The 16,239-nt window shown below is 39.6% G+C and overlaps 1 protein-coding gene across 3 annotated transcripts in view; it reads right to left on the bottom strand.

The window, feature by feature from the left end:
• The window catches only part of NR2C2 (nuclear receptor subfamily 2 group C member 2), a 90,363-nt gene that overhangs the window by 28,385 nt on the left and 45,739 nt on the right, over positions 1-16,239 (bottom strand). For all 3 annotated transcript variants that reach the window (XM_047743863.1, XM_047743855.1, XM_047743872.1), the window contains one exon: positions 13,254-13,364. In XM_047743863.1, coding sequence (XP_047599819.1) covers positions 13,254-13,364 — 111 coding nt within the window. The remainder of the gene's footprint in view (positions 1-13,253; positions 13,365-16,239) is intronic.

Genomic DNA, 16,239 nt, shown 5'->3' with positions numbered 1-16,239 from the left:
TGGCCACTTTGCTAGGTTACAGGCATTATGGAGATGGCTCCTGCTCTCATGAAGCTTCTATTTTAGTGGAAAAGTGGCAAAAAACAGAACAGCCAGTGAACAATATGTGATAAGTGTTATAAGGGAAAAGATCCGGCTAGAGTAGGAGAAAGTAACACAAGCACTTAACTTTTTAGACAGAGAGATCAAGGAAGGCTTCTGTGTTAAGGTGGCATTTAACTAACACAGGTTTCAAGGTTAAGAAGGGAGTTAGAAAAAGGTTTAGGGAAAAGTGTGTTCCAAGTAATGGGAAATGTTCTGGGATATGGAAAGTCCTAAGAGGAAGGAACTCTTAGAACTGACATCAGGCCTATGGACAATGAAGAGTGGTCCAGGAGCCTAGGGAGGGAGGTGGGCTGGCCCTGGTGGAAGTCAGGATTTCTTCCAAGTACAACAGGAGCTATTCAGGGGTTTTGCCCTCCTAAATAAGGGTCTTCAGGTTTCTTATGCTATTTTATGTCTATCTTATATACTATTCTATACAAACACATAAATTTTTAAATATATAAATACATATAAAATTTGTCACACTGTCCCAAGTCAGTGTATATTAAAGCATAAGAAAGAACAACAGAAGAGATAATTAAAAGTAAAGGCAAAGAAACTCTGTTAAAAATTTTTTTGACCTATGCAAAAAGGTATATGAATCTTTTCTCAAATACAAATTTCAGTTCATGAATAGTCAGTGCTGCTCACAGGCAAAGATTAAACAAACATATTCTCCATTCAGCCTCACTAACTCAATCCCTAGAACGTTTATGTAAATAAAGTATTTGACAAAGCTTTCCTCTCCGAATAATACAAAACAGTGTTTTCTAAATACATTTAGGACTTGAAGTGAGGGAATGATGGACCTTGCATTTTAAACAGATATTCCTGGATGCTGGATGGAAAAAATATCGAACAAAAAAAGTGGAAGCTGAGAAACTGTTCGGATGTCCCTGGAGGAGCCAGGTGGGAGCTGAAGATGGGGGCTGTGGGTCTGGAGAGCAGAGGACCACTGCAGGATGCATACAGGAGGGAGAAGCGACAGCACATGCAGGTGGGTACAGAAGTGAGGAGTGAAGAATGAAGAGCCAGGAATGACTATCGGGTTTCTAACCTGAACAATGAATGGCATGGTGGATGGAGCAAGGGTTGACAGGAATTCAGAGGTCTGTTTTTGGCCTGGCAAATATGAGATGCTAAGTAGATATGTCAAGTAAAATACCAGATAGATGAATGTGGAGCTCAAAGTTTATCTCTGGTTTCAACTTCAATGTAAAGAGCTTAGAAGTTACCATTTCATCTTCACAACAAGAAAAAGCAAGACTGAGGCACCTTGGTGGCTCATTCATTAAGCGTCTGCCTCTGGCTCAGGTCAGGATCCCATGAAGCCTGCTTCCCCCTCTCCCACTCCCTGAGCTTGTGTTCCCTCTCTCACTGTGTCTCTCTGTCAAATAAATAAATAAAATCTTTAAAAAAAAAAAAAGGGCAAGATAAATGGAAAATCATCAACTTCCCTTGGACTTATCAGAGAACTTGAGTGTGCAGGGCAAATCCATCCCCAAATCTGGAGAGGTGGGTTCACAAAGTCTGAGATCTGCTTAGGTGGAGCAGAAGTCAACCTGGAGGAACATTTAAAAGGTAATTACAATGAACTGCTGGAGACTTAGCAAAGATTAGAAGAAACTCTTGGGGGCCACAGTTTTAGGAGGGTCAGGGGCTTTAGAGCTAGGAATCCCATTTGGTTCTCAAGGAGAAGAAATGAGAAAGATTCCCTGGTGGCTTTGGTAGGGGAAGGGGAAGAATTTCTGTAAAATGAACTCAAGGGTTTCTTCTGTAAAATAAACACAGGCCTATTCTGCAGGGGAAAACACTTACTTGAGTCTTATCCCACCTGGGGAAAGGGCATTTCTTCAGCTCCAGGCCCCTTGGACCTTTCTATCTTAGAGAACGGGTGGGCAGTAAGGGAAATCCATACACACTTGTGAAGGTAAGAGCCTGTAATATGATTTATAAGAAATATATAACTGGTCATTCAGATGACAAAAACATTTTTCAGATATATTTGGTCTTCACCAACAGTTCCTAAAAATGCTTTAAAGCCAAAAAAAGTGAAACAATGCCTTGTTATTAATGAAGGTGACTTTTGGGACCCTTCCCAAGGGCAAGGACTAGTTGCCAGAAGGATCAACCATGTGATTAAAAGGTTGGAAATTTCAATATCCCCCCTCTCCCAGGGGCAGGGGTATGGGGGAGGGGCTGGAGGTTGAATCAGCCAGTTGTCAGTTACTGAATCAACCATGCCTCTGTAATAAAGCCTCCATAAAAACCTAAGTCAGCTTTTTGGCCCTTTACAGAGGGCTTCCATGCTTGGGGAACCAGAATGCTTCCATGTGTCACCAAGCTGGCCCCAAGTTTCATGAGGACAGAAACTCCCTTGTTTGGCATCTTGTCCAAGGTATTTTCATCTGGCTAGTGATCTGTATCCTTTAACAAACTGATAAACATGAGTAAGTGCTTCCCTGAGTTCTGTGAGCTGCTATAGCAAATTAGTTGAACCTAAGAAGGTCATTGGAACCTCCAGTCTGTCACTGGTTGGTCAGAAGCTCAGTTAATAACCTGGGACTTGTGACTGGTGTCTGAGGTGAGAGTAGAGGTCAGTCTTACAGGGCTGAATTACTAATCTGTAGAATCTAATGCTATCTCCATGCTGACAGTGACAGAATTGCTTAGTGTTGTATATGTGGGACCCCCTCCAACCCCACCCCAAAATTGGAACTGGGTCCTGGAACTCTTATACCTGTAAGCCCAGGGACACAGGTCCACTAAATACTGAGACTTCATCATACGGTGATTGAATGCTTCCCCTCCATGACACTTTACCACCCCACCAACAGGGATCCAGTGTAACAGTAGATTACAGCTCCAAGAGCTTCAAGACACACACTCTCTGAGGAGGAATATCCAAGAAGCCCAAAGTCAGGAGGAGAGACGGAGACAAAGACACCAGAGGAACGTGAAGCCTCTGGACCTACAGCCACAGCAAACGTCACACACAGTTCAACCCTAGCCAGATTAACATAAATCCTCATAGCAGAGGCTTATTTACTTTAGTTCTTATTATCTAACAGCAGATACTGTCTGGTTTTAAAAAGAATATGTGCAAGAGATGTCAAAAGGTAAGAAAAACACAATCAGAAGAGACAAAACAAGCATCAGAATCAGACTCCAAAAGGACAAAAATCTTGGAATGACTAAACAAGAAACTTAAAATAGATCAATATGTTAAGGTCTCTAGAGGAAAAAGTACAACATGCAAGAACAGATGAGAAATGTAAGAAGATGGAAATTCTCAGGAAGCAGGAAATGCTGGAAATCAAAAATACAGTAACAGAAATGAAGAATGCCTTGATGGACTGGTCAATACACTGGATACAACAAAGGAAAGAATTTGTAAGCTTAAAGATAGGTCAACAGAAACATCCCTAACTGAAATCCAAAGGGAATGGTCTGTAAGACTTGTTTGGTTAAAAAAGGAAGACCCTACTATAAGTTGTCAACAGGAAACCCTAGACACAGGCAGATCAAAAGCAAAGGCATGGAGTAAGACATCATGTTATCAATCAAAAGACACTTGGAGTAACTGAATTGAATTTAGAGACAAACAGACTTCAGAACAAGGAAAATATCAGGCATAAAGGCGGACATTACATGATGATAAATGGGTCGATTCCCCCAAATACATAATAATCCTAAACATGTATGCACCTAACAACAAAGCTTCAAAATACATGTGGCAAAAAATGACAAAACTGCCAACGAGAAATAGAGAAATTAATAACTATAGTTGCAGATGTCATTGCTGACCTGTCAGCATGGTAGATGAAGCAGGCAGAAAATCAATAAGGATACAGTTGACTTGGACAGCACTATCAATCAACCTGATATAACTGACATTTATAAAATAATAGATCTAACAACAGCAGGGTACAGATTCTTCTCAAGCTTGTATGGAACATTCAATAAGACAGATCACATCCTGAGCCATAAAATAGGAATCCATTCTTAGACCACAAAGGAATTAAACTAGAAATTAAAGAGAAAAATAGTTTTAAAAAATCCCCACATATTTAGAAATTAAACAACACACTTCTGAATAACACATGGGTCAAAGAAGAAGTCTCAAGAAAAATTTAAAATGTTTCGAACCAAATGGAGTTCACAGCAGAGGTCCCGGCCATAGATATCTATTTGGAAATCACTAGCATAAAATAACATTTAAGCCATGGGCTCAGAGAAAATACAGAGAGGAGAGAGTGAGCCTAGAATAGAGCCCTGAGGGATTTCAACATTTAGCAGTCTGGCTGAGAAGGTGCAGCAAAGAACTATAGCCAATATTATAAAAGTTACTCTAGAATTATGTTCTATTTTTATAAATTATTTCCTGTAAGCTTTCCAAATATTATTCCTCTTATTGAACAGATACTTAGCTGGCTGACTGATCTTGGACATTTCAGAGCAGTGGTTCTAGAAAAGCCTAAAATTTTAATGTATGTATTTACACTTGGATCATAAAGTACATTTAATGTAAAAGATAATAATAAAATTAGACATAATTTTCAAAAAGCCTATTGGATGAAAAAGTAAAGGAGGTAGAGTTATGGCGAAAGATGGGGAAAGAATACTTTCTTATTTATGATTATATAAAATTTAAGTATCAGCTTGGATACTCAAAAACAGAATAATTTTTGTTTATTATGTATTTATGGATGAATAAGTAACAGAAATGCAAAACTTATACAGCAGTGATATTTCACCTAGAGAACTAAAAAATATTAAACGGTATATAGAACATAATATATAGTTAAGTGTATAGGGAAATGGGCACCCTCCTATTGGGCTGGTGGGAATACAAGTTGGCACAACCTCTTTGAAAGGCAATCTGTCAGTGACTATCAAAATTACACATGGACAACTTCACTAACTTCATATTCAAAGGTGAAAAGCTGAAAGCTTTTCCTCCAATATCAGGAATAAGACAAAGATGTGTACTGTTGCTGCTTTTATCCTACATAGTACTGGAAATCCTAGACAGTGCTATTAGGCAAGGAAAATAAGTAAAAGGCATCCAAATTGAAAAGGAAGAGATGAAACTGTCAATATTTGCAAATGCCATGATATTATGCATAGAAAATCATAAAGACAAGGGGCGCCTGGGTGGCTCAGTCAGTTAAGTGTCTGACATTTGATCTCAGCTCAGGTCTTGATCTCAGGGTTGTGAGTTCAAGCCCAGCACTGAGCCTACAAGAAGGAAAGAAGGGAGGGAGGGAAGGAAGGAGGAAGACAGAAAGATGGAAAGAAAGAAAATCCTAGAGACTTCACCAAAAAACTGTTAGAGCTAATAGGCAAATCTGGCAAAGTTGCAGGATACAAAGTCAATATACAAAAATCTGTTGTGCAGGGGCGCCTGGGTGGCTCAGCTGGTTGGGTGTCTGCCTTCTGCTCAAGTCATGATCCCAGAGTCCTGGGATTAAGCCCCGCTAGCATTGGGCTCCTTGCTCAGTAGGGAGCCTGCTTCTCCTCTCCCTCTGCCTACTGCTCCCCCTGTTTGTGTTCTCTCTCTCTGTCAAATAAATGGAGAAAATCTTTAAAAAAATAAAAATTATATAAAAGAAATCTGTTGTTTCTATAAGACACTAATAAAGAGAAATTAAGAAAACAATCTTATTTATAATTAAATCAAAAAGAATAAAACACCTAGGAATAAATTTAACCAAGAAGGAAAAGACCTTCACACTGAAAACTATGAGACACTAGTATAAGAAACTGAAAACAAAAATAGAAAAATATTCTGTGCTCATAAGCTGAAAAAGTTAATACTGTCAAAATGTCTATACTACCCAAAGCAATCTACAGATTCAATGAAATTCCTATCAAAATTCCAATGGCATTTTTTTCACAGAGATAGAACAAAGCAATCCTAAAATTTATATGGAACCACAAAAAACAAACAGCGAAAGCAACCTTGAGAATAAAAGAACAAAACTGGAGGCATCACACTGCCTGATTTCAAACTATATTATAAAGCTATATAGGGGCACCTGGGTGGCTCAGAGGATTAAGCCTCTGCCTTCAGCTCAGGTCATGATCTCGGGGTCCTGGGATCGAGGCCCGCATCGGGCTCTCTGCTCAGCAGGGAGCCTGCTTCCCCCTCTCTCTCTGCTTGCCTCTCTGCCTACTTGTGATCTCTCTCTGTCAAATAAATAAATAAAATCTTAAAAAAAAAAAAGCTATATAATCAAGACAGTATGGTATTGGCATAAAAAAAGAAATGCAGATGAATGGCAAAGAAGAGCCCAGAAATAAATCCACACAAATATGGTTAATAATTTATGAAAGAGGAGCCAAGAATATACCATGGGGAAAGGACAGCCTCTTCAATAAGTGAATGATATTGGGAAAACTGGACAGCCATGTACAGAAGAATGAAATGGGACGACTATTTTACACCATATAAGATCAACTCAAAATCAAAGGAAGACTTGGGGAACCTGGGTGCTCAGTCGGTTAAGTGCCTGTCTCTTGGTTTTGACTCAGGTCATGATCTCTGGGTCATGAAACTGAGCCCCATGTCGGGTTCAGCACAGAGTCTGCATGGCATTCTCTCTCTCCCTCTCCCTCTGAGCCCACCCCCCACTCGCATTCTCGCTCTCAAACAAAGTCTTAAAAAACAAAACAAAACAAAACAAAACAAGGGAAGATTTGATTTTAAGACCTGAAACCATAAAGCTCCCAGAAGAAAACATAAAAAGACGGTAAGCTTGACATTAGTTTTGGTGATCTGACCCCAAAAGCAAAAATAAAGAAGTGAAACTATATGAAACTAAAAAGCTTCTGCACAGCAAAGGAAACCATAAACAAAATGAAAAGACAATCTACTGAATGGGAGAAGATATCTGTAAATTATGTATCCATTAAGGGGTTAATATGCAAATTATATAAAAACTCAAACACCTCGACAGCAAAAAACAAACTGATTAAAAAATGGGCAGAGGATCTGAACAGATATTTTCCAAAAGACAGAAAGTTGGCCAACAGGTACCGAAAAGATGCTAAACATCACTAATTACCAGGGAAATGCAAACCAAAACCACAACGCACTATCACTTCACACCTGTCAGAATGGATAGTATCAAATAATAATAAAAAGTAATACCAAGTGTTGGCAAGGATGTGGAGAAAAAGGAGCCCTCATGCACAGTTGGTAAGAATATAAAATTGGTGTGGCCACTATGAAAAACAGTGGCTTTAATTTTTTAAAAAATTAAAAATAGAACTATCATATATAATCCAGCAATTCCACTTCTAGGTATTTATCCAAGGAAAACAAAAACACTAGCTCAAAAAGATATATGCACCTCAATGTTCATCATAGCATTATTTATAATTGCCAACATATGGAAACAACGTATGTGTCTATAGATGGATGAGTGGATAAAGAAAATGTAGTATGTATGTTATGTGTTTATTTATATGCAACTGAGTACTGTACAGCCATAAAAAAGAACATAATTTTGCCACCTGCAACAACATGGAGAGACCTTGAGAGCAGTATGCTAAGTGAAATAAGTCAGGCAAAGAAAGACAAAGACTATACGATCTCATTTACATGTGGAGTCTTTAAAAAAAAAAAAAAAAGAGCTCATAGATACACAGCACAGATTGGTGGCTCCCTGAAGTGGGGTGGTTGGGAAGGGGGGGGGGGGTCAGAATGTGCAAAAGAGGTCAAAAGGTACTATTTCCAATTATAAAATAAATGTCACGGGGATGCAACATACAGCACGGTGACTACAGTTAATACTGTGTTGTAAACCTGAAAGTTGCTAAGAGAGTAAATCTTAAAAAAGTTTTTAGTACGAGAAAAAAAACGTCTCACCACGTACGGTGATGGATGGTAACCTGACTTATGGTGTGATCATTTCACAACATATACAAATATCAAACCATTACACTGGGGTGCCTGGGTGGCTCAGTCGTCTGGGTATCTGCCTTCTGCTCAGGTCATGATCCCAGGGTCCTAGGATCAAGTCCTGCATTGGGCTCAGCAGAGAATATTCTTCTCCCTCTCCCTCTGCCCTTCTCACCTGCTCATGGTCTCTCTTGTGCACACTCTCTCTCAAATAAATATTTAAAAAAATCATTATGTTGTAGGGGTGCCTGGGTGGCTCAGTGGGTTAAGGCCTCTGACTTCTGCTCAGGTCATGATCTCAGGGTCCTCAGGTTTGACCCCCGCATTGGGCTCTCTGCTCAGAGGGGAGCCTGCTTCCCCCTCACTCTCTGCCTGCCTACTTATGATCTCTCTGTTAAATAAATAAATAAAATCTTAAAAAAAAAATCATTATGTTGTATACCTGAAGTTAATGTGATGTGATAGGTCAACTACACCTCAATAAAAAATTACATATGGATACATCTTTCCTCCTAGCAATCCTAGTTTGAGGAACTCATTCTACAGATGTGCTAAATTAAACAGGTAAAAGGTATTCACTACAGCATCCACGGGATATCAAAACTGCCATTCAAGAGAAAGAAGGAGCTCTTTCTACCCCGCAGGAACTACCTCTAAGAAATGTTAAGACAAAAGAGTAAGGTGTAGAACAGTCTAGAAAAATGTCTACATGCATGAATAATACACTGTACATATTTACAAGCGTGCTTTTGGTCTGTATGTACAGCCTGTCTCTGAAAAAACAAATAAACAATATGATAATAGTGGCTACCTCCTGCGAGAGACCTGGGTGACTTGGGGAAGAGGAGGAAGGGAGATGCATCATTTTCTCTGTACCCTTTGATATGGTGATTTTGTTACAGCAGTGAGTACCTGAGCGGGGCCAGGAGAACATCAGAGTGAGAAAAGAAACGTCAGATGGCTTAGGACATGCAGAGGACAAAAAACAAGTACTGGCATTTAAGAAGGGATGTGCAGGAAGAAAGAGTAGTAGAAGAAAGAGGGAAGGAAGTGCTTTAAGAGCCCAAGTTAAGATTTCAAACTCTTGGGTGCCTGGGTGGCTCAGTGGGTTAAGCCGCTGCCTTTAGCTCAGGTCATAATCTCGGGGTTCTGGGATCGAGTCCCACATCGGGTTCTCTGCTCAGCGGGAAGCCTGCTTCCCTCTCTCTCTCTGCCTGCCTCTCTGCCTACTTGTGATCTCTGCCTGTCAAATAAATAAATAAATGTCTTAAAAAAAAAAAGATTTCAAACTCTTAAAAAATATAGAATAGCAGAAGTCTTTCCTAGTAAAATGTGAAACTTCAATATATGATAAGTAGATAAAGCAAGTATTTTATCATATATTTTATAAGATCAAATTCAAACATTTCCTTAGGTCAAACACTGAATACAATGATACTCTCAAAACATAAATTTGAAATGGGGATTATGGAGGAGTATCTCAGGAAAACCTTAAAACACAAAGAAATGGCAAGAGAAGCTTTATACCATGGTCTGCCCCAAACAATGAACATGGCGGTACATGTGAGCACACCTTTGATCCCCAGCATGTCAAATTTGGTATAGGACAAGTTCAAGTGTGTTTTTCTTTTAATCTATCTTGACTGATTTAAAAGCTGGATTAAAAAATTTTTTTTCGGGGCACCTGGGTGGCTCAGTGGGTTAAAGCCTCTGCCTTCGGCTCAGGTCATGATCCCAGGGTCTTGGGATTGAGCCCTGCACCGGGCTCTCTGCTAAGCGGGGAGCCTGTTTCCCTTCCTCTCTCTCTCTCTCTCTGCCTACTTGTGATCTCTCTCTCTGTGTCAAATAAATAAAATCTTTAAAAAAAAAATTTTTTTTTTGAACCTCATGTTTATGTCATGTGGGAAGCAATAAAGACAAAATTTGCAAACTGCTGGCCTGGAAACACTGCATTATGATGAAAACTTACGAGATTTACTGAGAGGCTACCTTGGGATTGGATGGGTTTGATTAAGCCTAATTCTCAGACAACTGGGTGCTCCCCTATGGCTCTTCTTATCTCCCTATCTCCTTCCACAGCCCCCACCCTAGACCTCTGTATCCCCAAAACAATGGCTCTCTTTGATTCCAGCCACAAGGCTACTTTCCCCAGCCTTACCACTTGGCCCCAAAGCCCTTTGTAGTCATTAGGATGACAAGATACTGACAGATAAAATTCTATGTTCCAGATCACTCTCTGGGGGCCTATATAACTAGATATACTGATCTTGTGTTGACTGTCACATTATAGTTATTAAAAACAATAACAAATCCTGGAATGGGAGAAAACAGCTATGAAGGACTTAAACTATGACAACCAATGACATTTTAGAATATGAAGTATGGATTAGATAATGGCACGTTTCAATATTAAATTCCCTGATTTTGAGAACTGTGTTGTGATTATGTAAGAAAATGTCACTGTTCTTAGAAAATACAAACTGAAATATTTAGGGCAAAGAGGTATGATATCTCTATTCTCAAATGATTAAAAAAATGTATGTACATTCACTTAGAATGTTAACAGCAAACAAATGGTGAATCTGGGTAGATATACAGGATTTCCATGTAAGTTTGAAATTATATAAAAATAAAACTTAAAAAAATTATAACTCAGTTGCTAACATCGGTATATGTTTACTGTAAGATTGTAAGCGCTTAATCCTTTTAAAATCCTATTAAGTAGGTATATTATTGTTGTCATTTTATAGCTATAGAGGTTATAGAAAATTTCTCCAGAGTCAAATAGCTGAGTGGAGACAAGATTTGATCCTAAGGTTGTTCCACAGAGCCAAAGCTCTTAAATGTCACCCAGCCCTAACCACCTTATTATATAATCTTTCCTTCCCAACTTTATCACAGAAGCCACCATTTGGGTTCTAAGCATTGTTATTCATGAAAACACCATAGCACTTATTCTCTTCCCAGGCCTCAGGGTGTTGGGAGATTCATCACTGAAGTCAGGGCTAGGAATGAAACACTTTACTGAAGCCATCAACACCAACATCAACAACCAAAAAAATCATCCTATAACCTTTATTTTCCTTAACAAAATAAAACAAACAAAAAACAAACCTTGAAATATAGTCAATTCAGCTGCACTTAGGGTTATGTCCAATTTTATTGACAGTTCACAATGAAAAGATTTTAACTACATTCACTGTATATAAATTCATGCCAAAGGCTTATCTTCCCCAGAGGGACTAAAAGCTCAACACCAAACATCTAATCTAGAAGACTTCTGTTCAAGGGACCTTACCGCATTGCATTCCAGCCGGGACAGCAGTGTCACCATGGGCCAAGCACCATGACATGGGGATAGCCCACTGTAAGGAATGAGGTGCTAGAATGGCCCTTAGGAAAAGAGAGATTCTTCTCCTACCAATATGGGGGGAAAGGTGTACTCTCTTGATACATACATTAGCTACTGACGGTCTCCAGGGGGACTTTCTATGTTCTCATTTGCTCTCAGATTGTTGTGAGCCCAAGATATATAGGCTATGATTAAATGCAGTAGGTCCTTTCCCAGAGTTGGGAGAGTTATGTAGGCAGAATTCTAACACATACCCCACAAAACGATAAAGGACCCATTTTCAAGTCACAATGAGGAGCAAACAAGAACAAAATAAAGAGAAAAAAATAGTTTAGCTACAGAGTTCGTAATTCTGAGAGCCCATTACTTTTGAATTTCCAAACACTCAGATACATGTTTCCTACTGGTGTGAAGTTAAAATGACTTATATGAGCATCAGTATTTATGATAAAGTATTATGCAGTACAGACATAATGGGAATATAATCTTTTTTTTTTTTTTTTTAAGATTTTATTTATTTATTTGACAGACAGAGATCACCAGCAGGCAGAGGCAGGCAGAGAGGGGGAAGCAGGCTCCCTGCCGAGCAGAGAGCCTGATGCGGGGCTAGATCCCAGCACCCTGGGATCATGACCTGAGCCGAGGGCAGACGCTTTAACCCACTGAGCCACCCAGGCGCCCCCTAGGGAATATAATCTTTAACTTCTTTCATTTTACTTGTTAGAGCTCTTCTATGTTTAGTTTATAATAGGTAGTCCAAAAAAAAAAAAAATCACAAAATCACTTTTAAGAGTGGGTTAACATTATAGAAATCATCTAGTTACGATATCATCCTGTTCAAGTATACCGAGCTTGGAATAAACTGTGAATGAAGCAATCCTTTTACTTATTCACTCAAATTACTGTCCACCCTGGTAGTCTCTCAAATTTGTTATGTAACTAATATTTTTCTGCCATTCATCATCATCTTCTTTTTTTTTTTGGTTTGGCCTTTTGATTTCAGCTTGTTGAGGTAACTTTGAATCTTTAATCTGCCTGGGTGGCTCAGTGGGTTAAGCCTCTGCCTTTGGCTCAGGTCATGGTCTCCGGGTCCTGGGATCAAGCCCCACACTGGGCTCTCTGCTCAGCAGGGATCCTGCTTCCCTTCTCTCTTTCTCCCTGCCTCTCTGCCTACTTGTGATCTCTGACTGTCAAATAAATAAAATCTTAAAAAAAAAAAAAAAAAAGTGTGTCATCAACATGTTATCCCTTCCTCCCAACTTGTTGATCATGATTTCAATACACGTATCTTCTCCTTCTTCAATGGGCCAGAGGCAGGTTCAGACCCTGGGGAAGATTAAACCTATCATAAGTGAATACTAAATAGTTAATAACAATAATACTAGAAATAATTATTGCATATAGATAATTAGCACATACTGAACATTAGCATGTGCCAATCACTGTTCTAAGCACTTTATAAGCAATACCCATTGATTCCTCACAATAACTTTGTGAGGTTTACATATGTTTTCTAAATGAAAAAAAATGAGGCATTGAAAAGTTAATTTTCAGGATCAAAATAGCTAAAAAGTTGGGCACTGAATTTGACTTCAAGTGGCGACCCATACACTTAACTACTAGGACATACTGCTTCTCAAAATGGAAGCATGTAAGTAATTAACTGGTACATTGATGCCAACAGTTTCAAACAACAGTTTAGACTTTTGCATTTAAGGTAAGTTAGTTCAATCAATGTAGACTTTTTCTGTTTTAGTTTTTAAAGAATAAATGAAGTTGTATTGTACTTGATGCCCAAGAGGCACAACTCTTCAGTGAAATCCTGAGGCAGGTTTGTCTGGAAAGGATTCAGAATGCAGGACTACGTTTGGGCAGGTGGCTGGAACCAAGTGGGATTGGTGCAGGTACCTGAATTCGCTGAGGTGAAGCTACCGCAGAGTCGGTGGAGATTATCTGGATGCGTGGGGAGGGGCTGGTCATCCCTGGAGATTCCGGCCGAGAGGTCTGTGTCCGTGGTACCTGTTGGGGGGCAGGAAGTGGACTGGATCACAAGGTAGCTCAGAAAAATGCCCAGTAGTCAGAAGACATGAACAGACATTTCTGCAAAGAAGACATCCAAATGGCCAACAGACACATGAAAAGTGCTTAACATCACTTGGCATCAGGGAAATACAAATCAAAACCACAGTGAGATACCACCTCACACCAATCAGAATGGCTAAAATTAACAAGTCAGGAAACGACATGTTGGCCAGGGTGTGGAGAAAGGGGAACCTTCCTATACTGTTGGTAGGAATGCAAGCTGGTGCAGCCACCCTGGAAAAATAGTATGAAGGCTCCTCAAAAAGTTGAAAACAGAGCTACCCTACAACTCAGTAATTGCACTACTTGGTATTTACCCTAAAGATAAAATGTAGTGATCCAAAGGGGCACGTGCACCCGAATGTTTATAGCAGCAATGTCCGTAATAGCCAAAACTATGGAAAGAACCTAGATGTCCATCAACAGATGAACGGATAAAGAAGATGTGGTATGTGTGTATATACATACACAATGGAATACTATGGAATGGAATACTATTCAGCCATCCAAAGAAATGAAATCTTGCCATTTGCAACGATGTGGATGGAACTAGAGGTTATTATGCTAAACGCAATAAGTCAATCAGAGAAAAACAATTATTATACGATCACTCTGCTATGAGGAATTTGAGAAGCAGCGGGGGTGGGGGGCTCATGGGGTGTAGGGAGGGGAAAAAAATGAAACAAGATAGGACTGGGGAGGGAGACAAACCATAAGAGACTCTTAATCTCCAGAAATAAACTGAGGGTTGCTGGGGGGTGGGGAGGAAGGGATAGGGTGGCTAGGTGTTGGAGACTGGGGAGGGTATGTGCTATGGTGAGTGCTGTGAATTGTGTAAGACTGATGATTTACAGGCCTGTACCCCTGAAGCAAATAATACATTATATGTTAATTAAAAAAAAAGAAAAATGCCCAGTGGTGGCTAGGGACCACACTTCTTGCTTTCATTGTGGCTTTGAGTAATAAACTTGAGTAGTTCTGGTGTTTGGATCCAGAATGACAAACTAATGAGATATTGCCACAGGATGGCTGTCTTAAGAAAATACAATCTTAAGAGAGCTATTTCTAATGTTGAAAATAAAAAAACAAATACCCCCAAAACAAAAAAATTCCCAGAAAAAAAAAAAAAAGGAATTTCAAATCTGCTCTATACAACTTTAATAAATAGCTACTACAGTAACTTTTTAGAAATGATCTTTGAATGTTTTCATTCTCTCCAAAACCAGCTCTAAAACACTCCTTTAAGATGACAGTTTCCTGAAGAAAGGCTCTCATAGCACCATAGAGGATGACAAAAAGAACCAGCACTATAATGAAAAACTACTTGTCCAAGAGTCCTGGTAATCCCCCAGTCCCACTGGGATGGAGCTGGGAAAAGCCCATCAATTATACAAAGGTCTGTAATTTAGTCAATACCCACCAAAGGCAAGGTTCAAGGTTCTGAGTGGTCATCTGGGCACCTGAAGTGGGCAGTTATTACTGCTCCTTGAATAAAAGCATATCATGGGGTGCCTGTTTGGCTCAATCAGTTAAGTGACTGACTCTTCATTTTTGCTCAGGTCATGATCTCAGGATCAGGAGATCAAGCCTCACGTTTGCACCACACTGAGCATGGAGATTGCTTAATTAAGATTCTCTCTTAAGAGGAGGCTGGGTGGCTTAGCCATTTAAGTGTCTGCCTTCTGCCCAGATCATGATTCCAGGGTCTTGGGATCAAGCCCCATGGAGGGCTCCCTGATCAGATCACAGATGCTCAGTGGGGAGTCTGCTTCTCCCTCTCCTCCCCACACATGCTCTGTCACTATCTCTGTCTCTCTCTCAAACAAATAAAATCTTAAAAAAAAAAGATTCTTAAGATTCCCCCTGCCCATTCGCACATGCTTGCTCTCATTAAAAAAAAAAAAAAAAAAAAAAAAAAAGGTTTATTAAGAACCAATGCTTTATAAACCCTTACAAAAAATGAGAGGGAACACTTCTCAATTCATTCTATGTAACCAAAACTAGGGAAAGACATCACAAGAAAACTACAAACCAATATTCCTTATCCATATAGATGTAACAATCCTCAATAAGACATTAGCAAACTGAATCCAGAGGCATATAAAAAAATATATATATACTATAAGGACACCTGGGAGGCTTAGTTGGTTAAGCAGCTGCCTTCAGCTCAGGTCCTTACCCCAAGGGTCGTGGGTTCGAGTCCCACATTGGGCTCCTTGCTCATTAGGGAGCCTGCTTCTCCTTCTGCGTGCCACTCCCTCTGCTTGTGCTCTCTCACTCTCTACCCTCTCCCCCCAGCAAATAAATAAATAAAATCTTTTTTTTTTTTTTTAAAGATTTTATTTATTTATTTGACAGAGAGAGACAGTGAGAGAAGAAACACAAGCAGGGAGTGGGAGAGGAAGAAGCAGGCATCCCACTGAGTGGGGAGCCCAATGCAGGCCTCGATCCCAGAACCCCAGGATCATGACCTGAGCCAAAGGCAGATGGTTAACGACTGAACCACCCAGGCACCCCAAATAAATAAAATCTTAAGGGAAAAAAAATGAAGTACTGACTCAAGCTATATTGTGGATGAACCTTGAAAACATACTGAGACCAGACATAAAAGACTACAGATTGCTTGGTTTCATTGATATGAAATGTCCCGAATAAGCAAGTTAAACAAACCCCAAAGAACCCATAAAGTAAACAGGGGTTGCCTATGGCTAGGGAATAAGGAAATGGGGTAAGTGGGTGACACCTAAAGGGTGTTTCTTTTTGTGTTAACAAAAAATATTCTGCAACAAGATAGCGGTGATGACTACACGAC

This window comes from Lutra lutra, chromosome 1, assembly GCF_902655055.1.
Source record: "Lutra lutra chromosome 1, mLutLut1.2, whole genome shotgun sequence".
Classification (NCBI taxonomy): Eukaryota; Metazoa; Chordata; class Mammalia; order Carnivora; family Mustelidae; genus Lutra; species Lutra lutra.
Note: the sequence above shows the minus strand (reverse complement) of the source record. Positions and strands in the feature narration are given on the sequence as shown.